This window comes from Semicossyphus pulcher, unplaced genomic scaffold, assembly GCF_022749685.1.
Source record: "Semicossyphus pulcher isolate SPU_LCO1_2020_fin unplaced genomic scaffold, fSemPul1.0.p SCAF_11, whole genome shotgun sequence".
In the NCBI taxonomy this organism is placed as follows: Eukaryota; Metazoa; Chordata; class Actinopteri; order Labriformes; family Labridae; genus Semicossyphus; species Semicossyphus pulcher.
Genome location: NW_027211615.1, coordinates 13,387,004 through 13,412,210, shown reverse-complemented (window position 1 = coordinate 13,412,210; position 25,207 = coordinate 13,387,004). Strand labels below are relative to the sequence as shown.

Here is a 25,207-nt window from a genome sequence, read left to right as displayed (position 1 = left end):
GTTGCTTCACTTCTTAACTTCAGATCTGATCTTAAACAGGACCAGAGATCTTTGCGGATTGTACTGCATCACATAGTTTAGTGTTAATACTGAGCAGTTAGTGCTGCAGGGCCTGAGAGCATCCATACATTATCCTTCTATCAACACGGATGTCCAGCTTCAAGGAGAGGATATGTATCAGGGTATAATGACAACCAACCACGGACCTCCTTCCTATGAGGCCGGATTCCTCCACAACGCCTCCACGGGCACCTCTCCGGTCTACGTGCCCACCACCCGGGTCGTAACCCCCATGATCCCGGCGCTGCCCTACCTCCAGAACCCCGGCGCGTCGCAGCAGAGCAGCCCGGTATCGAGCCACTCTGCCTGGGCGCAGCCGGGCGCAGACTCGGTGCCCTCGTACAACCACTCCTCCCCGGTGTCTCCGCGGTTCAGCTTCTCCACCAGCCCGCCTCTGTCCTCCTCGGCCCGGGACACAGCAGGGGCTTCTTACGCCTCCCCATTAAACATCTCCGCCAACGGGAGGGAGCACTATGGCGCCCGGAGCCTCGGCGGGTCGTACCACAGCCCGTACCCGGCATACATGAGCCCTAACGTGGGTGGAACGTGGCCGGCGTCCCACTTTGAAAGCCCGGTCCTCCACGGTCTGCAAGGAGGTCCTCCAGGGACAACACGACACCCAAACATAGGTGAGACCTCATTTTACTTTAGCATTTATATTGATCTCATTTTCCTCCAGCAAGAACTGTTTTCAATTTGATGTCACTCAGACAGAAATGTGAGAAATGTCAAGCTATCAGCTTTGAGGAGAAGGAGAGAAAAGTTAAGCAGCATGTCTGTTTTTATTTTATTTTATATGTCAGGGATTCATAAAGGGTGCTAATGTCCATTAAAACACACAAAAGTAGGCAAAGATTGGCAGATCGAAAAAGTTAGCTTTTTTTCCTTCTTAAAAAAGTTATCTCAAACAAAAATAGGTTTTATTTGAGAAAAGAAAAACTGCTGATGTGCATTTCTTCAAATATAAACCTGCATTCGGCCTACTGTTTTAATGTGGAAAAGCTCGTCTACATATACAGCAACAATCTATTACATAGATAGGACTATTCCCTGTTTAAATAAAGGTTAATACAAAAAAGTAAGACCAATCAAAATAAAGCTGCAGTAATAAGCAGAAAAAAACTAAATACAACACTGTGTAATAATTAAAAAAGTCTAACTTGGATTTAAAAGTAACAATTAAATCCACACTAATATAGGAATGTGTAATTTACATTGAATGCCATTAAACGTGTCATTTGTCCCTGAATGTTGACGTATTTAAAACGTTTTAACTGTTTTATTTAAAGCTGTGACGACGATTCACGTTTCTGCGAAACGAAAATGAACCTCAAATGAAAATAAAACAGGAAGTCTTTTTTTAAACGATACATTTGATTTAAACTACACAGCAACTAAAAGAAATGACTGATTTAAAGTTAATTTTTCTAAACGACTGTCACGTTTAAATTAGAAATTATTTCGTTAACAAACACGATGTTTACGTCACCAATGCATTTTCCCCCAGCAGTTATTGTCATTAAAAACACATAGAAAATTCATTTGGGTTTGGCTGCTTTTATTCTGAAAAAAAAAACTGACAATATCGTCTGATTATTATTTCTTGTCTTCTTTATCGCTGCGTTTAAAAGGTGCGACTATCAAACGTCTACGCACAATACTTGATTTACTCTTTCCGTGTTGTTGTTTTTTACGCAATAAAAACAAAAAGACGTTAAACATTTTCGTAGCAAAATAAAACACGGTTTCTACAGATTTTGATGTTATTTTAGGACACTTTTAAATAATATTTTACGAGAATTCTCTTCATAAATAAAAAATAATCCAAGACAACATGTGAAAATTAATCAATATCCCCAGTAACCCCCAGTAACCCCAACACATGATAAAAAATATTGTCTATATTTGCATGAATCAAGACTACTGGAGTGATATAGATTAATATTTAACTGAAGCTGAATGATTACACAGTTTATATGGATTATTTATGAGCTGAGTGTGTTTGACTGCGGCCTCATGATGAGGTCACTTTGTATTTGATTTGAAGTGTGTGTGAGGACAATCTCACCTGCCCTGCACCTTTTCAGGACATTTTTCATTAAAAGAAATCTGTAAGCTCAGTCTGCCTCATCTTTCTAAACTCGGAGAGGATTTCTCCGACGGCTGCAGGTTTCAGTGAACTCTGGACCGAATCACTAAACATTGATTTTGCTGAGGTTATCATTTCTCGACCCGTGTGTCTTCTATCATCTACAGTTTGTGCACTGCATCAGCCCAATGTAAACCTTTTTAATTCATCGTTAATTACTACATTTTCCCGTTTGATTATCACCTCATTTACAGCCTAATCTCCTGGGCTGGATCATAATGAGACATATCACTTAGTATTAATCACAGCTGATTATGAGCTGATTATTTTTCTTATAAACTTGCGCCCTGACCCGAAGCTTTCCACAGTAGTCTGCATGATTGAATATCTTAAACGATCTGCCTGAAGTGTTTGAAGAGCCATCAGCCAACATCATTGATCCTCGCTGACCTCTTCATCTGATCACGCTCAGCTAAACTGTTTAATCACTGCTTCTATCTCTGAGGGACATCACGTTGTTTCACAGTCACACCAGATTTAATCAGATGTCAGACTCTGATTGGTTCAGCCAGGAAGTGAAAGGCTCTTATTGTGGTGGAGACCAGGAAATAAACTCCCTCAGGTGCAATGAAAATCGCTTTAATTTATATTTGCTTAATGAGGCCTCACGACTACTTTGAGCTAATAAATTAAATATACATGTTCAAACTATTTTAGTTAACAGGATGGGACGTTAAGCTTATCGCGTTCGGCCTTGAAAAACTAATTGTTTCATAATTTCAATCCTTAAACTGGACAATCACTTTATGCAAAGCAGCTCTCCTCAGACTACAAGAAACAGCTTTATTACATTTTTATTATAGGGGGGATAAAATCTGAAATAATCTGCGTCCTCATCACTGCAAAGCTCTATATGTCAGGTTATCCAAACAATCAGTAGGACAGCTCCAGCTCATTCAAAATCCTGACATGTACATGGACATTTGAACGCATCACTCCAGTCCTCAAAACGCTTCCTTCACTGGCTAACCGTGCAATACACAATCCCAGTCCTAAATCCTATTATTTGTCCATAAAGCATTGCACCTGAGTATATTTCTGGCTTGCTCACAGATCTGGCCGCTCAGGTCATCAGGTGGAGGTCTTTTAGTCGTACCCTGAATTAGATCTAAGTCCTTGACGGGGCCTAAAATGATTGTGGTCCTTCTCTCTGAAACAAGCTGCCTGTTGACCTGAGCTCCGTCACAACTGTGTCTACTCAAATCGTTACTCCGTGTGCGTATGTGATGACCTGTGTCGTTGGTCGTATGCAGCTTTGTTTTATTTCTGTGTGGTGTGTGTGATGTACGTTTAGCCCATGCTTTATTGATTTGATTTCTATACCTAGCTATTGTATTCCTGTGTTTTTCCCCCAATGTGAAGCACAAAAGCTTTCCTGTGATGAAATGTGCTTTACAAATAAAATGGCTATTACTATTATAGGAGCCTGCTGACCTGAAAGTTCAACAGATCACTCTCACTTACAAGGAGCACTACTCTAAATATTTCACATCATATATTTATATACATCAAATATTTCACAAATATCAAATAAAAAGACTTAAAGAGTTTCATATATTTTCTCCCTTTGCACTGAGTCATGTCGGCCACTAACACACACAGATCTATATCTGTCTTCCTCATCATTGAGGTAAACAGCTGCGGGGAAAATAGAACTGTAAAATGTAAAAAGCAAAATGCATAAAATAGGAAAAGAAAATAGATATTTACAAGTAAGTATTAGAAAATCTCAACGTGAAAAACTAGTGCTCATATATATAATCATTATATTATTATTAAAGATACAACTCATCTTGACCATTTCATAGACAGTTTGGTAGTCACATTTACAAAATCAAATTTCCCCACCGGGATAAACACAGTACTTTATCATCATCATCATCAATGCATCTTATTTTATAGACTTTATAGAGTTTTTTTTCCTCCTGTAAAACCAGCTTAGCGGTTAAAACGCAACTATATACAGAAGCTATATTCCTCAATGTGGCGGCCCCTGGTTCAACTCCCCCACTCGGCCCTTCACCGCGTGTCATCCCCGCTCTCTCTTCCCCTGTTTCTGGCTCTATCCACTGTCCGGTCTTCAAATAAAGGCATAAAAAGCCCCCCAAAAATGTAAGAAAAAAAACAAAAACAGATTAGAAATAAAGAATCTACGGCTGTAAAATAGAGGAAAATTTGTGTCTGAAGTGTTGAATATGCATTTAATAAACTCACACTCGAGTAGTTAATGCTCTTCGTCTCTCCACTGCTCAGAAAAAGGCCTCATATACGTCCATATATCATATCTATATGCTTTAATGTTGCACATGGGCCAAGCTTGTGGGTTTCACTATCATATTTTCACTTTTGGCAATCTACACAGGCTTCACCACATCATGATAACATGTTTTCCACAGAAAGTAATTAAAGTAAGAGATTTATGTCAAGGAGTGACAGGAACAGGACACTTAAGACAAATTAAGTATAATGTGTCAGTAAAAAGGAAATTGTCATGTGACACACAGTAAATTAAAGTAAGGCCGATGAATGAAGTTTACCAAAGTTGTTGCAACAATTTCAAACCTGCACACACACTTCTTCTTCACACATGTGACTGTCTAACGAGTCTGTTTCACCTTTGACCTCTGACAGCGTCACAGTGTGTGTTTGTAAACTGATAAAGACACTCTGACATTAACGCAGCGGAATAATAACCCCTCAATCAGACTCACAGACTCTGCGTCTATTCTTTTGTGTATTGTCTCGTGCTGCTGCGTTGTGTTGGCTACAATCGCTGTCAGCGCTCAAGGTTAGCGTGCCCCGCTGTACTCTGTTTGGCTGTCGGCCTTGGAGGAGGCCTGCACAGGGAGGAGCAGATGGAGGCCAGATTTCTGCCACCTGAAGGAGGATAATGATGCACAGGGGAGTGAACGCACAACGTGATCTGATGTAATGCGACTTTTTCTGTTGGAAATTTGTTTTCCACATTTCTTTAGCTACTCTCTTGCTGCAAAATAAAAGAAAGAAAAGCAAAGCTGTCACAGCCTCACCACAGATTAATCTCCGTCCCTCAAACAGCTAAGTGGTTCTTTGGAGAGAAAAAACCCGACTGTATTCATCAGATGTCAAACTTTTTGAGAGAGAGAGAGAGAGAGAGAGAGAGGGAGAGAGACTTGATAGACAAAGATCCTCTATTTGAAAATGATGGCGCTTCATTCCGTCTCTATTTCCAGCGGGCTATTTATCTCAGTGAGATAAGGAGGGATTCCAGGCAGCTGTTGTGTGGGCCTGTAGGACTGTAGACAGCACCTCCTGCTGGTGGAGGAACGACACTGCGCGTGATAATCACCCTGAGAGTTTTAACAGTGAGGGACAGCGGTTGAATGTGACATATTTACTCGAGTTCTATACTTCACAGCAATTTTAGGGCGCTTTATTGAGCATTTCCATCTTAGTCTATTTCATACTTCTACTCCAATACTTTTTAGATGAAGATTAATTGATAAACTGAAGGATTAAAATTGTTATTATCATATTCGCCTCAAGCTAAGACGTTCCGCGGTTTGGACCTTTTCTCTATCCTGTGGAGATTTGACAGAAGTTTTGATCCAGATAAAGTTTAAGACAAGGGGAAAATTCACACAAGAAAGAGATGCTTTGGTTTATTTTTCCTCCGACTTGTCGTCCCTGTTCAGACCTGTTTGATGACTTCGCTGAGGGACGAGAATGCGTGAACTGCGGGGCGATGTCGACCCCCCTCTGGAGGCGAGATGGTACCGGCCACTACCTGTGTAACGCCTGCGGACTGTACCACAAGATGAACGGCATCAACAGACCTCTCATCAAACCTCAGAGACGGCTGGTGGGTTTTCACTACACTTCCCTTCATACGGTGAAGCAATGCAGGGTTTTTCAGAAATTTCTGTCTAAATCACGATTTTAAAAATGTCTTTTTTTAATGTCCACTTTTTGCTCCTGATTGCTCTGACATTTATCTTTCACTTGCAGTCTGCCTCGAGGAGGGTGGGCCTATCCTGCACCAACTGTCACACCACCACCACCACCCTGTGGCGACGAAACGCAGAGGGAGAGCCGGTGTGCAACGCCTGTGGCCTCTACATGAAACTCCACGGGGTGAGAGAGAAATACGGAAACAGTTTTTAACTTGAACTTAACATTGGCACACATCTGTGCTCAGGCTTTGCAAGAAAAATACAAGAAGAGCATCTAAATGTACAGACATGAGAAGAATTCATGTAGTTAAGCACCGTAGTGGCGGTCAAGTGTACACTGTGTAATGATATTGAGACTCTGACCTAAATTTAGAGACAAATAAATGTTTGAAGTAATGGTCTCTCAGATCCACTGCCAGTTTTAACTTTTTATACTTAACCAACTACACCGGTAAGTAGGTTGGTTAATTAATGGTTGAATCATGGGAGCAAGAGATGCACCATCCGTATATTTTTGGCCATGTCCTCAGTATCTTTACCTCACATTATTAACAGTGTTTTCTGACATGCTTCCACGGGTGCTATTCTTATTTTACGTCGTTTTCTTTTAGACTAAAGTTTTCCTCTGTGTCTTGACAGGTACCACGACCCCTGGCCATGAAGAAAGAGGGGATCCAGACCCGCAAACGCAAACCTAAGAACCTCAACAAGCCACAAACTGGTGAGCTTTAAAACCTACATGTGCACGTAGATATTAGATAGATAAGCAGGGCCAGAACTAAGACTTAAGAGTTGTACAAAGAAGAGGACAAAATGCTTGTAGGAAAAAAAACAAGAAGTATCTGTATAGTTACCTGTATAGTAATAATCACACTTTCTGTGCCCACAGGGACCCCAGGCAGTGAGGGGACTCCCATCACACCAAGCAGCACTCCCCGTGCATCCACCGCCCCAGAGGAGCCTCGGCAGATAAAGACAGAGCCGGACACTCACAGCTTGTACACACACCACAGCACACACGCACACGCACAGGTTGGGAACCTTTGAGTATCTACTTCCAAAAGAGTCTAATGTTGTACATCTTATATCAATATTTCCCTCACCTGTTACATCTGTATCCTGTAGATTTCAGCCCTCCCGGCCTACATGACAGCTCAAGGCGGAGCCATTCCTCTCAAGATGTCCCCCGGGGGCCACGGCGGGTCATCTAACTCCAAAGCTGAGCCTTGGAACAACCTAATCCTGGCTTAGAGAAGACCTGAAACCCAACATCTAACACTAACCTTCCTATACAGATGAAACTCTCCTGAGAGCCAAGGCACTGCAGAGAGCAGAGTGCTGCTCTGGATGCAGATATCTGTCACAGTCACGTGGTTCTGTGCCTGCAGTACACATCTTGGCTGCTGGGACAAACTTTGGGTGCAACTGAGGTGTTAAACAGAACTACACCGCAAGTTCAGTTACATCATTTGAGGACTGAATGGAGACACAAGAGACTTTTTGTCAATCTTACTTTTTCTACCAATCCAGTGCAGAGACGGTGGTTGGCAGATACTCTAACATAAACAACAAACCAATAACAGTTCTGGTCTGACTTCCCCTTTAATTATTTTTTATTTCAATATGTTTGTTTCAGTGTGTCTTCATTTTCATATTATAATGCCATAAAATGATGGACACAGAATACATGTAAAGGGAGAAAAAAAAACAGCATAACTTAATATCAATAAGCAAAAAAGTGTTAGCAAGTCTGCTTAAAGAGGGGGTATTATGCTGTTTCACATTTTCAGACATATATATCATGTTACAATGTTGGATGTTTATACTAAAGTTTCGTGAAGTTTCAAATCTGTAGGTAAAAGTATGTTGGAGTAATCCCCAGGCTTCTCAGCTCAGACTGCAGGCTGCTGTGAACGCCAGGTTTCACACAGTTTTTTCTACACGCTGCACTTTGTGATGTCACAAAGTGCAGCCTCAGCAGACTACGGAGAGCCGGCCAATCAGAAGAAAGTGGGCTGGTAGGGGCGGGGTTTCTTAAAGGGACAGAGCTGACTGAGTCGTTTCAGGCAAAGACGGAAACGACTCAGTCTCCTTAAAGGGCCAGTTCTGTTAAAGCACTTTGCTGTTGAGTTTTTCAAAGGATGTCAGTTAATCCAGCAACTCAAACATCCAGTCGGATTAGTTGTACTGTAGTGAGGCAAAAAACTAAAACTATTTGCAAAGCAAAAATACCAGAATATGTGATTTGGGTGAACTGGCCCTTTAATATCCTATCAGTGATTAATGCACAGGTGTAATTTCACAGATGATCTAACTGTATAAAAAAGAAGGAGCATCTCTCAGAAACTTCCACCATCTTTCACTCCTTAAGACTACACAGACTGTATAAATAAGTGATTTGACCTTTGACCTTTTCTCTGACTCCTCCATGCCAAATGTTCTGGATCAATTACTTTAAGTGTGTACATTTATCCCTTTGATTGAAAGTGTAAAATAATACATGTCAGTATTGACACGTCTATGATAGACTACCTAAGCAGCAGGACAAGTTGCACATGATGAATATGAATGGAAGAAATGGCACATAGCTCCCCCTGCTGATATAAAAGTAGATGTGCACTGTTTCCTGAAACATCCTGCTACTATTTATTATCATTGGCACATCGATAAACTACACAATTATCATCTGTTAGCAGCAGGTTGTTTCATAAAGTTTATTCAAAAGTCACAGACAAGCATTCAAACTGTACAAACTGTTAGCAATGCTTGTGACAAGCATGGGGGCAACATGTGTTAATGTGCGATATCCGAGATGTAATTCCAAAAATACCAAATATATGAGCCTATATGTAAAAAACATCCACTCCAGTTTAATTGTAAAACACCATTTGTGATATATTGTAAGTACAGACGCAGTGAGACGTTTCTCAGCGTGCACTAACACTACCCTCCTCTGTGTGCAACTGTAGCTCTGCTGAGGAACCTAATAAAGACAATGCATTTTTGACATAATGCTAAAGGTATGTTTAGTTTAAAGGTCTGCTGTCATTCATTGCTCTTCAATGCATACCACACATGAGTGAATCATCCAGTCTTACATAACATCATCTTGGATTAGTTAAGTCAGTCCCTCCAGGTTTTTTCGGCAGCTGTATAAAGTTGCAATGCGAGTTACTGTGTTTTTTTTTTGTTAAGCGACAAACTCTCCAATAAAAGCCATGTATTGGCTGAGCAGGCTGTTTGTGTTCCGACACCACTTCAAGTTGATTTCCGTGAGAAGACGATAAATAAAATGTGTAAAAAGTAAATGACACTAAAGTCAATAGCCATGAAATGCTTATTTCACACCGCAGGAGCACATACAATGCTATCTGCACATTAGCGGTGTCTCAATTCAGGGGCTGCATCCTTCGAAGAACGCAGGTTAAGGATGACGCATCCTGACTGAAATGAGACAGTCAGCTGTTTCTGCCCTTAACCTTGCGTCACCAAACACGGCTCCTGTCGCCTAGCAACTGGTGGCTGGCGGGATAACTAGCTATCATAACTAAAGTCACGTAACTTAACCTATTATTTGAAACATAATTTGTTTCAAGGCCCTTTTCGTTGTTTTTAAACATTTGTATCACTATTTGATTGAGTTAAAACCAGAAACTGGTTGTTTAAGAGTCCACCATATTGTTCGAATTGGTGCACAATGAATCTCGGGATATGTTGGGCTGTGAAGGATGCAGACGATGGATCCTTTGTGGCCCAGGAAAAGGACGCTACTTTTCTGGCCACATCTGAAGGAGCCTTCAGAATAGGACAGCCTTCGACGCGCTGCTGTGATGCAATCAGCCTGCAAGTACGTCCTTTCGAAGGATGCAGCCCCTGAATTGGGACACAGCTATTATGTATTACATTTACGCCGTTCTACTCTTTATTTCGGCTGCTGCGGTGGTATAAAACAACTAATAAGAGACAGAAGGATTTCTATCTCACCAAACAATGACTATTGTTTTTCCACCGCCTCTGGTTGGTGGAAAGATAGGAACACTGCTTCTGATTGGTCAATAGACTCAACACATAGCATCAGGAAGTGGCTAAGTGGAAGGCCAACAGTTTTCAGCACAAATACATGAATAAATGATTGGTTGAATTTGCGTGAATTCGCAGGAACGCAACATCGTAACTTCCTGGAGGGACTGATTTATCATCGGACACCTTGTTGAGCGTCTTCTGAAAACTGTATCCTTCCTATTTGTAAGAATTCTTCTGTGAACTTTTCCACATCTCTGATAAAAAGCTGCACGGTACATTGATTAAACTCTTCAGTCAGCTTCTCCTTAATAAACTCAGCATATTTATCCTCCAACATCTCCCTCCAGCACTCTTGAAATGTGAGTTTAATTTGATCCTGTGCGGCATCAGATACTCGCGAACTAAAAGTGTAATCGAATGCAAAGGCCCGTCCAATATCTAGATATTCAGCTAAACTTCCACTTGTTCCTGAAAGCAGAGCTTGTGCAGCAACAATTACTGAGTTTACTTCCTGTGTGAGGATCTCTTTCTCCTCTTCTGGTTTGCAGTCATCAATATTAAGCATGCTTTTGAAGTAACTCTTCCAGTCCTGCTCCTGGACCGTGTTTATAAAAGTGAAACATTCAGATTTCAGGAGGTGTTTAACAGCCGAAAACAAATTTTCACACAAAGGATTTAGATCTGTTTTCTGTCCAGCTGCTTTAATGTAGCTCTCATGGTCCTCAGCCTGATCTATACAGTCCACTTGGCTGTAGTTTAAATCCCTGAACAGATTTTCTTTAGCTCCTTTGAAGCCCCAGCATTTCACGTAACCAATATGGGTCTTCACCCTGTACTCGCTCCACCACTGCTGAGCCCTCTGGACCAGCTTCAGCATGCAGGGTTCAGTGTTTCTTGCCAAACACGGGCTGTTCATGGTGAATACGTACACCTTCCAGTCCTCTGAGACATCCTCCGACTCCAGGAGTTCCTCTGTTTGTTTTATAATGACGTCCTCGCTGTGTAATCCGTTGTTGTAGTTTGGATAATACGGCCCGTACATGACAATCTCCTCCTGTTTCTCAATCACGGCCCAAGAATGCTGCTTATCCTCTGCGCCGCATTCCTCCCTGATGTCCCAGATAAACTCCTGAAATTTCTTGTTTACCGAGCCATCAAGGAGAATGTCATTGTTGTTTTGTCCGAGCTTGAGATGCTCCAACACTTTCTTCACAGAGTTTTGTGTGTCAGCCCACGACGATATCTGCTGGAAGAAGCTCTTAGTGTCTGTCTGGTGTTTTGTGTCTCCAGTTTCACAGGTGTGACCACAGGTCGTCCTGTAACACAAAGATGTATTTAATGTTGGATTGTTAAAGTTTGGGTGCATAACACTGTGGCACAGGGATGTCTCATGAACCCTTTGACACTCCTGAGCAGTCAGAATGGACCTCTTATTAGCATTAATACATAACAGGTGATTAGGTTAGCTTAACATCTGGACACAGTGGGAAACAGCTAGCTTAGCTATGTCCAGCGCTAACAAAGGCTACATACAATCACCTTTAAAGCTTACTGATTAAGATAAACACTGCTGTTACTCAGGCAGGGATGTCTCAAGAACTACTTTTTGACACTTCTTAACAGCCCAAGTGGACCTGTGATAAGAACTATTTTAAGAAATTACAGTTTTATAAAGTTTTATAGGATTAGTTTGACATTTTCTGCTTTCATGCAGAGATTACATGAGCAAATCAGTACCACCCTCATGTCTGTCCACTAAAAGTGAATCTAAAGCTAGCAGGCGATTAGCTTAGCTTAGCATGAAGACTGGAAACAGAAGGTAAAAGCTAGCCTAGCTCAATACTGTAGTTACAGAGACAGAGTGACGTCTCAAGAATATTTACTGACATTTCTAAGGGAACCTTTTAGAAGAATCATTAAAAATGAATCCAAAGCAAGCAGTTGATTAGCTTAGCATTAAGACTGGAAACAGAAGGAAACAGCTAGTCTAGCTCTGTCAACCGCTAACAAAATCCACATACAACCACTTTTAAGGCTTACAGATAAAAACACTGTTACTGAAACAGAGCGATGTCTCAAGATTATTTATCGACCTTTCTAAGAATTCCATGTGGACTTGTACATCTTGAAAATAGCAGTTTTATTAACTTTTAAAATAAATAGTTTAACTGTTTGGAAAGTGTGCTTGTTTGCTTTCTTGTATAGAGTTAGATGAGAAAATCAATACCACTCTCACATCAATCTAAAGCTAGCAGGTGATTAGCTTAGCTTAGCATAAAGACTGGATATAGGGTACCAGAGACCAGCACTTTTAAAGCTTACTTATATCCATGTTTGTCAAGGCGTCAACTTTACAAAGCATTAAAGCAAAAAACAATCATTTATTTTGACTCGAGGAAGTTACTTTTCAGTCTTTTTGCTAAGCTAAGCTAACCAGCTACTTGCTGTAGATTCATATCTAATAGTCAGACATGAAAGTAATATTTTTATCAAACTATCTGGATGACAGTGAATAAGCATATTTTCCCCAAAAAACTACTTTACTGAAATACTTTTTATAGAGTCAATGATTAAACGTAATGAATTTAGATCATAAGAGCTCATTACAGCTAAAAATGCTATAGCAAAACAAAGTATACCATAAAACTACAAAGAATTGGATGCGATAGAAAAAGTCAAGTGTCCCTTCTGAGTGTGTCTTTGATTTAAATACGCAAATCTGTAATGAGGTTTAGGCTGACATTACACAAGCTGAGAAAAAAACAATTGTAAAATATGGTAATATATTTTATATAGCATATAACCTGATATGACGTACTGCTGTTTCACTGAAAGTTTGTCCACGTATGTAAGAGGAACTGAAACTGTGGCACCTGAAATACCCTGTGACCTAAAACAACCTGTGTGTTTAAACAACGTTCCTGTTACAACACATTGTTTAAGCAACAGTTTCACAGCTTTGACAGATATATAGTAACTCTTCTTCAGTCTGTACTTACTTCAGTGTGAGTGTCTCTGTGTCTCTGTCACTCTGATATCTGTCCAGCACAGTTTTCAGACCGGCCAGACATTTCTTTGAGCACAGCGGAGGCTCCTTTTCAAATCCATTAGAAAAAGGCCTCTTACGGGTCAACCTGAACAAAAACATGGAAGTGTGTGTACAGTTGTTTATAATAAATGGATGAAACAAATCTAGTATATGGTTTTCCTGACAGAATAAAGTAGTTTAAAGGCCTTTTTAATGCCTTCAGCTGTTGTATAAAAACAGCCAGAGCCTCTTTTTCAGGTTAGTTTTTGCCAAGGTAGAAGTTTGGTACTCACATGTGTCGTGTCATCCAGACTCCTCAAGATTTAAACCCTTAAATTGACGCTTCTCTTTCCTCTTGTAGGGTCAGCCATATAGTAGAGCTCGGTTATGTCCTGGATAAAGTGAGACAGCTCTGTTAATCTCTGTTTACTCAGACAACCGCTTCAGTTAGTGACTGTCAGCACTGAGCTCCTCCTCTTGGAAATGCTCTCAGCCGTATAGATATTATCACACTCTTTATGTATTTGCATCTTGCACCCAAACCACATGGTGTGTGTCATCAACTGTCTCACGTCGTCCTCAGACCCCCCCACCCGCTTTTTTTCACGTTTGGCAAGTTCACAGAGGTATGCACAGGAGATATATTAAAGGTATCTTTTCCTCTGAAGTGCAGAATATGTTGGTTCTGTGAAAAAAAACAACTTTAACGTATGTGACATTTCTGGTTTATTTTATGGGCTGAAGTGATTCATGGAAGGTGACACCTGTGCAGGTGGCCGGCTTCAGCTCACAGCTGTGTGCCCCTGAGCAAAACTAATAAAGTACAATAACACAATAAGTTCTTTGTTCAAAGGCCTGGAAACGTCTTTTTATGGTCCTAAATAGCATGTGTGTATAAATAAATGTGTTAGTCTGTATGATCATCCAGCCATCGAGCACATCCAGCCATCCATTATCTGTACAGCTGCGCTTATCCTGTCGAGAGCGAGAGGCGGGGTTACACCCTGGACAGATCGCCAGTCAATCACAGGGCTGACACACAGAAGAGAGTCACCATTTAACGTCCCGATCAGGTCTTTGACTGTGGGAGTAAGCCGGAGTACCTGGAAGGAACTCACGCGTGCGCTTGTTTATATTCCCCATCAGGGACCAATGGAGCAACGTTGATGGTGAAATATTTGCATATCTGTAGAATTCAGATTTAAGAAATCCTGGGGGCTGAGCATGTATAGACAGTGTTGCATTAAACAAAGGCATGTGGACACATGAGGAGACTGTTGCTATAAACAGAGCCATGCAGAGTAACACGTTAGACGAGTTTCTGACAGAGGAGCTCATCGGCGCGTTAAGGTCATGACCTTTACTGATACAACTGAAATACTACAATACATAATGTGTTCAATACAGGAGTTTGAAGTTTCATTTATGGTGTCTCACTTGGTTTTGTTTGGGTACTGCTCTAGGGACGGCAATGTCGATGTATCTGTCAGCCAGGTCATCACGGACTGACATTTTATTACAGTATTCATGACCCCCAGAGGATGAATCCTTTTAACATTAATGATCCCAAAACATTTTTATCTCGTGCCAAAATAAGGTTCACATTTTTGGCTTTGACTTCAATTTTCTCAACCAAGAGATTAACATAAAACTTGCTACAGACATTCAAAACCCCACCCAGGAAGAATCACCATTATCAGTTCAACATTTTAATTTGTAGTTAACTATGTTTTTTTTCACCAAATATCAGCAAAAGTTATTGCAACATCAGCCTCAGCTGCACATTGCGTGTAGTGCTAATTAGCAAATCTTATCATGCTAACACGCTAAACGAAGTCTCTATTATATAACCATGTCAGCATTGACACTGTGGGCATACTAGCATGCTGGTGTTAAGCTAAAAGTACTCCTACACCTGAAGCCTCACAGAGCCTCTACCGTGGCTGTGGCCTTTTAGTCTGGTTAACTTCAGGAAGTGTATAATTAAAAAGTAACATGCAATTTGAACACAAGCACAAAGGAGCGCCGGTTTAGCTCAGTGGGTTAGAGCAGGACAGAGGCAGAGACACACAGGCCATTAGTTCGACTCTGACTCGTGGCCCTTTGATGCATGTCTACCCCACTCTGTCCTCCCTACATTTCCAGTCTTTCTTCAAATAACCAAATAAAAGCAAAGGCCAAAAAAAATCTTAGAGAAAATCTAAAGCTCTGTTAGTTTTTTGTCTGTAAGCCGACAAGTGTGCAGATAACACAAAAAGAGAGAAAGAGACTGAGAGAGGGACAGAGAGAGGTAGAGAGCGTATTTAGGTCCTCTGATGATAGTTGTGTATAAGTAACAAACCTTTTTCACAGCAGCCTTTACACTTGGTATAGTAAGAAAAACACAAGTAAAACAAATAGTACAAATGGTGCCTCTGTTCTATTTAAGTGTTTCAGTAAGCCATGCCAATCTTAGCAATGCACAACACCATGCAGGGCCATGCATGTAGCAGAGAAATGGAGCCTTCTTTGCATGTCACATGGTAGAAAAGCACAGAGGGAAACAATACAATTAGGGATTCAGTCGTGGTATTGTGCATTCAGACTCACTAAATCACTCACTCATTTTCGAGGGGGTCCTATAAACACAAATATAAAATTATAAAACATGTACAAACAAACAAACAAACCAAAAAGCAACACTATACATAACAAACATACACAGCAGTACAGACATTTCGCTCACCCACACCCCACCACTCAGCTTTGTACAATAAGTACAGTGACCTGGATCGTTACATACACATACAGAATAATTGATACATATTGAAGTACACACAAATCAAAAGCACAAACAGCTTGTTTTAAGATAAGAAAATACAGATGTCCTGAAGCAGCGGCAAGAGGTAATGGATCTCAGAGATAAAGGAAGATTATTCCAGTCAAATGGAGCTTTGTATTGAAATGAGCGGCGACCAACTTCTTTGAGAATTCTTGGGACAAAGAAAAAGGGATATTGCATACGTCTGAGTGAATGTGAAGATCTTGATGGAACCAGAAACTCTTGGACACATTTAAAAATGAACTGGACCCACTGAAATTGTCGTCTAGATTTAGGCTGCAGCCAATTAAGTGATTCATACATGAAACAATGGTGAGTTCTGTATGGGCACCTCAAGATAAATCTACCCAGGGAATTATAGACAACATTAAGGGGCTTAAGATAAATGTCCGAGGTGTTCTGATGAACAATATCAACATAATCAATAATCGGTCAAATCAACTGAGAAATAATTCTTTTTCTGACTTAAAATGTGAAGCAATTAATTGAGCGATAAAGTGAGTTCAGACAGCCTTATGCTTTAAGAAATAAGAATATAAGAAAACTAGCTCAATAAGTCATTCATGGTATAGCACAAAAGTATGTATTTGTGTGCACCCATTGCTACAAGCTTTTCTTTGTACAATTAAATGTATCAGTAGCTATGTTTCAACTTGACATTGTTTTATTGATGTCTCCAAATGTGTGCTAATATGTGTAAAACTGCAAGAAAGAGAGAATGTCAAATTTATGTTACATACAGAAAATGTTGCTGGTTTTGCTCCCCAGTCTTAGATTGTGGCTCTTGGATGTCCTCTGCTGACTTGTTACAGGATACTTGGCAATGATGCAGGTCAGCTTAAGTCAGACTCAGCAGGCTTTACTCTACCGGTAGCTGTGCACAAGGTAGGGCTAGTACTGTGGCCTCATTATTAACTCAATAAGGATATATTATGTGACTTAAACATCAAGGTGCATTTAATTTAAAGTTGTTGAAATGTACTTATAACATAGCCTATGTTTTATGCTACTGTGATATTAAAATTTCCTTATGATGTCTCAAAAAGGTTTCTTCAGAAATAATATACTTGCTACAGAGGTTTAAATAAATGGTACTAATAATAACCTTTATTATTATTTGTAGTCTTAAAGAACATATTGCTTTACAGTTAGTGATAAAATAACTTAAAACACATAGAACAATAACACTGGAGAGTAAATAGAAACTATTTTTCATTCATAACAAAGGACCAAACTATATACAGTAAAGCAGAAAGATTAGCTCAGATATATCAAACGCTGTGCCAGACAGTTAATTAGTTGATACACACTTTCCGGTAGCTGTAGCCAACAGGTACCAGCCCCAGGATTGTATAATTTCATTGAGCAGGTAGGGTTTCCCTCGCGGATAAATGACGGACCAATCAGAAGCCGAGCTCCACTGACAGTCCTCTGAGGCGGGCTGTCACGCCAGACGCTCTGCTCGCTCATTGGCCGCTGCGCTCTAAGCTATGACCCGCCAGCCAATCAAAAGCGTCAGTCGATCTGGCGACGGGTTGAGACTGAAAGATGTGTTGTATTCATGGTGCTGCTGCTGCATCTAAGAGACGCATCGTCTTAATGGGGAGAATCACGGCAGGCTTAAACATCAGTTTGTGAGAGAAGCAGCTGAACACCTGAAGCAACATGGACATCCTGAAGTCTCTGGGCCACCCGGAAGAGATATTTAACCTGTTTAAGTTTAAGATGGGGGGCTGCAGCGCTGTTATGCCAAAGTTGGATTATGTGAGTAAACCGTATTTTTGACAACATGTAACGAAAATAAACTTGTCATATGAAGATGAACAGCTGCAGGTCTGATGCATGATTGCATTCTCAGTATGTTCCTATTTTTGGCACACAATGTTCCCATTTCACCGCATCAGTAGCTAGTCTATATTATACTGTAGCAACATGGTCCTGTTAACATGCCTAGTGTATACAATCTGCACTGTAATGGATCGACCTGTATGGTACTCTCTTTTCGCTTCTTCATGAGCTGATGGAAACAGAGTCAGCTCGCCGGCCTAATTAGATCTGTGCTCGTACACCTGTGCTGGCTCAGATGCACACAGGCAGATATGATCATTGACTCGGGATTTACGTTACATAATGAGCTTGGAGGGTTCATCAGTGGGTAGAAATGCAGTGCGCGTGATTGAAGGCTAATCCAGCTCCTTTAACACCAATGTGACCCGGGGAGAGAGAGAAAGAGAGTGACAAAAGAAAGAGAGAGAAATACGTACAGTCTGTCTTTATTTTGCTTTAATTAAACCAGACAAAAGTTTAACTCAATCATGTCTATTAATTTATTCTTTGCTGCTTTTAAGGGAATTTAATAGAATTTCTATTTAACTTTATAGCAATAAAGTCCTGTTCTTCTTTCATTAAATATGGGAAACATTTTTTTCCAGATTTTCTATGAGATCACAATGGCAGCTCTTCAACCTCATCCTGTAGAAAAAATGATTTATTTGCTCAGAGTATGACAGTAACAGACTGTAGGTAATGTAACATTCATTGGTAGGCCTATGTTTTTATCAGTGTAAGAAAGCTTGAAAAGACTTGTTGTGTTTCACGACCTTAGAATGAATTCTTTACAGCAACAGAAGGAGCAGGTCTCGTCCACGGAGTTCGCCAGGTCTCCATAGTTGCCAAGAATAGAGAAACCTAATACTGGATTTACAACAGCTCTTGTGCAAGTTTTGTGGCCTCTATGTTCTTCTAAAAGTTTAAGCTTGGAAGGAGAGGGCTGGTTGCAATCTGACACCTCACCACTAGATGCCACTAAAACTCATACACTTGTGCTTTAAGTTGTAAACAATACAGAGATCGGAGACAGTATGACATATTTAGTCATACATCGTGGTCACAATCTGGTTAATGTCTGAGGTTAGGGACTGGTTGATATACGTTTGTGTTAGATTTTATGCAGTTTAAAATAATTATAGTAAAAAAAAAAAATCCAGATTAGTCTTGACATAAGCATTTTACCATATGGGCTTAAACTCTATGCATGTATGTTCAAAGGGCCGAGCTTTTGACAGTTTTATGAGCTTATTCTTCTAAATTAATGAAATTATAAAGAAAGCAGTTTCCAATGATGGATTCCATCAAAGGTGACTGGAGTCCCTCAGACACAATGATTAGGATCTCAAAGCTAACTGGGCTAATAATCACAAACATTAAATTTTTAGCTGTTTTAATAAAAACAATGTAAACAAAACACTATCCCAAGCCGATCTGTTGTAATGTAACTGTCTCTATCTTTATCCAATTTATATTGAGATACATTTATTGTTAGCACGTCTGGCTACAACGGGGTTAATCAATTATATTTCCGTGCTAACAGACAAATTAGGAAACGCTGCGAGGGGCAGCTCGTGTTGTTTTGGGTAGAGGTGGGAGGAGTTATGTAATCATAACAGTAGATCTACAAACGCTGTGGATGGACCCCTCTCACGTCCACAGCGAGTGTAGATAGTTTACAGATCTGCTAAGCGCTTGTTTTAGCTCTCCCATTCGTCCTACCAAAACGTTTTCACCTCGCTCGACCTCCCAGCTAGCTTGTCCTCTACATGGACTGCGTCTTTCAAACCTCTGCACCAACCGTGGCGTCGACATGGACAGGCTCGTTTCATAACTGCAGGCTCGCTCGTGCTGTTAGGTTATTCGTATGGCCGGAGCTTGCTGCAAGTGTCCAGTCTCTCTGTCCGTGTTCAAGCGCTCTCTCTCGGTGGCTCCGCGGGGCTGCGGGTCCGCTCCTCCTCGGTCCCTTCTCCTGGGCTGGAGATTGGGGGAGCGGGGCCTGCAGGAGGCCGCCCGACCCTCCAGCGCCTTCAGACCTGCATGCTTTTACCGACACACGGCTTTTCTCTGTGTTTCCTGCCAGGAGTCCATGAGCGAGAGTCTGCGGACCTGTTACTTGTACCTGAACCAGACCAGCCGGAGTTTCGCAGCTGTGATTCAGGCGCTGGACGGGGAGTTAAGGTGAGTGACAGCTGGACAGAGTTGAGCTGGCTCCAGGTGAGGAGGCGTGTCAGGCTCTGCAGGCATGTTTTCTTTCCCTTTCCTGAAGGGCAGAACCAGGGGCGTTGGCTGGGGTGCTTCCCTTTTTACATTCAAACATACAGTATAAAAAGTTGATACCAGAAGTTTAGACCTCCTTGCATTGGATCCATTGTAATTTTTTGTGTTGCATTTGTCTTATAACTAATAGTACAAAACTCTAAAGCTGTTATGTCCTTTGGACAGCATGCAGAGCCCAGGTGAATGCCAGGTGTTTGTGCTAGGCACCAGTGTCCTTTATCCTAGACAACATTTGGCACAGTTTGAAAAGAAGCTTATCAATAGCTTATCAATCCAATTGCAGACTCAAATGCATTGCACAGTGCATGGCTGACCCAAGACCACAATTTGAATGCACATCAAAAGTGACTTTGCAGCTGTACTATTTTGTTTAATAATCAAGAAAAAATATGTATTTATCCCCGACAATTGTCAAGGAAAGTAATTATCTGTAAATGTATATTAGATCAATCACTCATGAATAAAAATGATGATAATAATTATAATAATTTATAATAACAGTGTACAAACAAACGCCTTTGATGCCGCCCTGCAGATGGAGACATGATGTGTGTGTAAGTTGGAGTAACATTAAACCACCAGTGACAAATGACATAATGTGGACAGATTCTTCTTGTGACCTGTGATGACCTGCAGCAGGAATCCCAAACTGCTAACATTACAGACACGGGAGTCTGCTGCTGCTCGGTGTCTAATTTAAGATCACCTTTCAGGTCAGAACTGTCAGTGGGGAGTAACAAGCAGTGTGTGTGTCCTCTGTATATCCCCCGTCAATGGGGAATCCTCTCCATATAGACTAACCTGACCCGTGAGGACCTACTTGCTATTTTTGTTGTTTTCTGAATGAGTGACGAGACAACTTTTCAGTCATGAACGAACAATTTCCCAGTTGTATTTAAAGACATTTTCTCCCTGTCGTTTGCTTTCCAGACATGCAGTTTGTATTTTCTACCTGGTGCTGCGAGCGCTGGACACAGTGGAGGACGACATGAGTATCCCTCTGGACAAGAAGGTTCCAATGCTGAACGATTTCCACACCTACCTGTACCAGGACGAGTGGTGCTTCACAGAGAGCCAGGAGAAAGACCGACAGGTTCTGGAGGATTTCCCCACGGTCAGTAGCACAGCATGCTGGACAGGAAGGATGTCCCTTTTAAATGACAAAATGTACACTGTGAAATACCAAGTTAAACACAGAGTTTGGTTTTTAAGTGGCACATTTCTAAATGATAGAAAATGTCATCAATCAGTAACTATAATCTTCATATGAATTGCCTCCAGATATCACTGGAATTTAGAAACCTTGCCCAGGAGTACAGAGACGTCATCTCGGATATCTGCCACCGCATGGGAGTGGGAATGGCTGAATTCCTGGAGAAGAAAGTGGGATCCATGAAGGAGTGGGACCTGGTGAATATTAACCTTGTATTAAAATCATGTCAGGATATCAGGGGAGATATTACATATAGGATCATGAAATCTAGGTGACAACATTAAATTATCTCCTTTTTGGCATCGTATACTCTCATTAGATATGACACTGAACACTACAGCCCAACCGATATGGGATTTTTAAGACTGATACCGATATCAGTTTAAGAGGGCTCTAGATCTCTACGTTCATTGTGAACTCATTTTGCATTGATTTGACCTCGGAAGGCTGCGTTTCTAAAATATAACTTAGTCGAAGGATATTGCGGACCATGTTCTGCTTAGCTGTGATGCTCTGCTCCATGTCTTACAGCGTGCTTTTCTTGAGAAGCTATCTGATGACACCCTTTATAAACCACCACAAGGGCTGTTTTTTTTTATTCTTCTGAAAAAAATGTTCATTTTGGCACATATTGGAAAGCATGAACTCGGATACATCTGGGATAGGCCAATATCGACCAACCAACTGATATATCAGTCAACCTTAATTTAATTTAGTTGTCTTGTTTTATCCTCTGTGCAGTACTGCCACTACGTAGCAGGGCTGGTGGGAATTGGTCTGTCTCAGCTCTTCTCTGCATCCCAGCTGGAGGACCCCGAGGTGGGGCGGGACACCGAGCTGGCCAACTCTATGGGCCTGTTCCTCCAGAAGACAAACATCATCCGAGACTACCTAGAGGACACGCAGGAGGGACGTGCCTTCTGGCCGGAAGAGGTAAGATTGTGGTGTGAGAATGTTTGTTTTACCTGATGATTGCTAAAGAAAATACTCCTGAAGTCTTTTTCATTTCCAGTGTGTGTTCTGAAATTTCTGTCTAGACAAAAGGTTTGTAAACAACCACTGGAGCTCCTCCTCATTCATTTGTGTGCTGAAGGGTTGCACTGGAAAGTGAACCCGTTCAAACTTAAAGATTGACTTGCATTTAATCAGCACAATATGTTTTTTTTACACTCAGATTTTCAGAGCCTGTTAAAAATGTAATTTTTGTCATCATTGTTAACTTTTTTAGTAATCATCAGGGTTATGCATATTTTACATTACAAGTCTGTTTATGAAGGAGAGTCAAATAAAACATGTATTCTGTGTCCTCGTGCAGGCTTGGAGTCAGTTTGCGGGCCGTCTGGAGGACTTGGCCCAGCCTGAGAAGCTGGACTCTGCTCTCTCCTGTCTCAACCTGCTGGTCACTGACGCTCTGCGACACGTCCCTGATGTCATCGCCTACCTGTCCCGCCTACGCAACCAGAGCGTGTTCAATTTCTGTGCCATTCCACAGGTACAAAAAGATTTCTTAGTAGACTGATATGGCATATTTGAGACTGATGCTGATACAGATTTTTGAGTGCATGCTATTCCTCTGTTGACCAGGTGATGGCGATAGCCACACTAGCAGTATGCTACAACAACCCCATGGTGTTCCAGGGAGTTGTGAAGATCAGAAAGGGACAGGCGGTCACACTCATGATGGAAGCCACCAACATGAGAGCTGTGCAGACCATCATTGCTCAGTACAACCAAGAGGTGTGTGTGTGTGTGTGTGTGTGTGTGTGTGTGTGTTTTTGCTCTCATACTTTCACCTCATTGGTGCACTTTAACTTTAACAACTCTCCCACTCTGCAGATCTTACAGAAGGTCTCCCTCACCGACCCCTCACGGGACAAGACCCTGGACATCCTGGCTCTAATCCGAGAGAAGTCCGCCCTCTCACAGTCCAGCCTCCCCTCCAGGACCCCCCACCTGTCGCCCATGTACCTGTCTGCTGCCATGCTGCTCGCCGCCCTCAGCTGGCAGTACCTCAGCACCACGGTGGCACAGGCACAGGGCACCGGAGACATGCAGGGACAGTGATTCCCAATTACCCATAGACTCTCTCACTGTGGAGTTCCTGCTCGTCTCTGACGGAGCAACCAGGAGCACATCTTCCCACCTCTCCCTCTTTTATTATGGCTGTTACAGGACCGTGGACATGTTTAGACGATGGAGGGGTTCTGGTAGCAGGCTGGTCTCATTAGGTTGTTTGATAGTGATTTCTAGTTGTCCATCCTGCATCCAGGTAATTTATTTACACACAATGTTGTGTGGTTAAATCACCAGCATAAAAGGCACATTGAATAATTCAGGGTGTTTTGTTTGTTTGATGTTTACGTCAATTATATTCTTTCCTTTTTCTTTCTTAATTTTGACCCTTTGAATTATGTGAAACTATCCCATATGTTTAAATATTTTAAGAAAGGAATTAACAATTTAATTTTCTACATTGAGTTTGCTTGAATGGTGAAATGTTCACTATATTACACTGCCCATATTCTCCACCAAACGTCATTAAGTTTTTGCTTAATTTTGTGTAATTTTCTGAAATCTAAGCTAGCTTTATATTCTACAACACTCAAATGAACTGTTACACCAGTGCACTTTACAGTAACTGCACTCTGTGTAATCATAAGCCCCTTTTACACTGCCACTTCAAGACCGAATTACTGTGCTTCTGTTGCTGTGCGCCTCGTCTTCTATGTAAAGCGCACAGAGGCGGAATGGTGGGGCGAAGTTGTTCCGCCTCTGAGCCAGCATCGGAGGTAGTAACAGAACAGCATCGGTGTACATGGCAGAGCCAGCAGGACTGAACAGCACCGTATGTGTGTATTTGAAGCATGCGCTGTTTACACCTCGCGCATGTTTTGCTTCCACAACGCAAGAACACACACTGGGGCGGCTTTACCCCGGCGTTGCCTGGTCCAATGTAAAATGACTGCATCCGCTCACAGTAGAGCTTTGTTTCAACTCTTTAACGTCTGTGTTCTTTCTGTTTCTACTCTCTGTCCTTTTGAAATGGAGGAGAACAAAAATGTGCAATCCCGAGGTCGTTTTGAGTTGGATTGTTTAAACGAATAAGGGAGAACAAATGTAATTTCTGATACATTTGATATCTAAAAGAAACTGCTTATTGAGACTGCTAGCTGAAGTGTCCTTAACAGAGCTTTGGGGAGTAGAAAGGCTAGCACAGAGTAACCTTGTACAGAACCAAAGGAGAGCTATTACATTGCTATGTGATGTGAAATTCTGATTTGTACATATTTGAACAAATAAAGAGCTGAAGGAATCTAAACTGTCTGGATGATTGTGCGAAATATGCAAGTCATATTTGGTTTGTAGCTGGATGATTATAGCAGGCTTTTATAGATTTTAGACAGTAAAAGTATATTCTTATTTTTTACAGTGCAGGTACAAGGGTCATATATTGTGCTGTTCTTTTTTTTATGTGTATACATCGGAAACTCTTGTTGGGAAGTGAAGGTACATTTACTCTGCCAGGTCATAATTATAAGATCACCTGTCAACCTTTGGGTAGACAATTTGTTAGTCACATGAGTTGTGCCGTCAATAAACAGACATGTGACTCCATAACTTGTAAAAAAGACAGAAATAAGAGAGAGGACGAAAGAGAAGTTGGGTTTAGTTCAGCGAGAGGAAGAATTGAGCCGTAGAAACATCAATAGAAACAACTGCAAGACAGGTAAAAGTTTTGACACATATTGGATTCTTTTTGAATTTACATTGTCAATTATTAAGTGTCTTTTAAGAGCGGGTGTTCCTAATACTGTATGTAGCTGATTATGCCAGACATTTATAGCCTACTGTTAATTCAGATGTAAATTACAAC

The 25,207-nt window shown here is 41.2% G+C and overlaps 2 protein-coding genes across 3 annotated transcripts; both read left to right on the top strand.

Moving 5' to 3' along the window:
• The first annotated feature begins 172 nt into the window (after nucleotides 1–172).
• gata4 (GATA binding protein 4) lies at nucleotides 173–7,392 on the top strand. Its single transcript, XM_069657399.1, has 6 exons — nucleotides 173–689; nucleotides 5,884–6,050; nucleotides 6,197–6,322; nucleotides 6,781–6,862; nucleotides 7,031–7,173; nucleotides 7,267–7,392. The coding sequence occupies exons 1-6, from the start codon at nucleotides 173–175 to the stop codon at nucleotides 7,390–7,392; spliced, it is 1,161 nt and encodes a 386-aa protein (XP_069513500.1).
• A 10,286-nt stretch (nucleotides 7,393–17,678) lies between these two features.
• Nucleotides 17,679–24,641, top strand: fdft1 (farnesyl-diphosphate farnesyltransferase 1). Of its 2 annotated transcripts, XM_069656022.1 has the most exons (8): nucleotides 17,679–17,777; nucleotides 19,924–20,021; nucleotides 21,051–21,234; nucleotides 21,402–21,530; nucleotides 22,075–22,266; nucleotides 22,649–22,825; nucleotides 22,918–23,070; nucleotides 23,170–24,641. In XM_069656022.1, exons 1-8 carry the CDS (start codon nucleotides 17,679–17,681, stop codon nucleotides 23,395–23,397), a joined length of 1,260 nt encoding a protein of 419 aa, XP_069512123.1. In that variant the 3' UTR covers nucleotides 23,398–24,641. The 2 variants fall into 2 exon arrangements, with proteins under 2 accessions (XP_069512123.1, XP_069512115.1); XM_069656014.1 differs by lacking the exon at nucleotides 17,679–17,777 and having other exon boundaries at nucleotides 19,440–20,021.
• Nucleotides 24,642–25,207: the final 566 nt, after the last annotated feature.

Excerpts from the sequence above, each read along its gene's own strand:
- gata4 (XM_069657399.1), top strand. The coding sequence starts at position 173 with ATGTATCAGGGTATAATGACAACCAACCACGGACCTCCTTCCTATGAG. Across the intron at positions 690-5,883 it reads AACACGACACCCAAACATAG|ACCTGTTTGATGACTTCGCT; the intron begins GTGAGACCTCAT and ends GTCCCTGTTCAG. Across the intron at positions 6,323-6,780 it reads TCTACATGAAACTCCACGGG|GTACCACGACCCCTGGCCAT; the intron begins GTGAGAGAGAAA and ends GTGTCTTGACAG.
- fdft1 (XM_069656014.1), top strand. The coding sequence starts at position 19,708 with ATGGCCGGAGCTTGCTGCAAGTGTCCAGTCTCTCTGTCCGTGTTCAAG. Across the intron at positions 21,235-21,401 it reads TTCTGGAGGATTTCCCCACG|ATATCACTGGAATTTAGAAA; the intron begins GTCAGTAGCACA and ends AATTGCCTCCAG. Across the intron at positions 22,267-22,648 it reads GTGCCTTCTGGCCGGAAGAG|GCTTGGAGTCAGTTTGCGGG; the intron begins GTAAGATTGTGG and ends GTCCTCGTGCAG.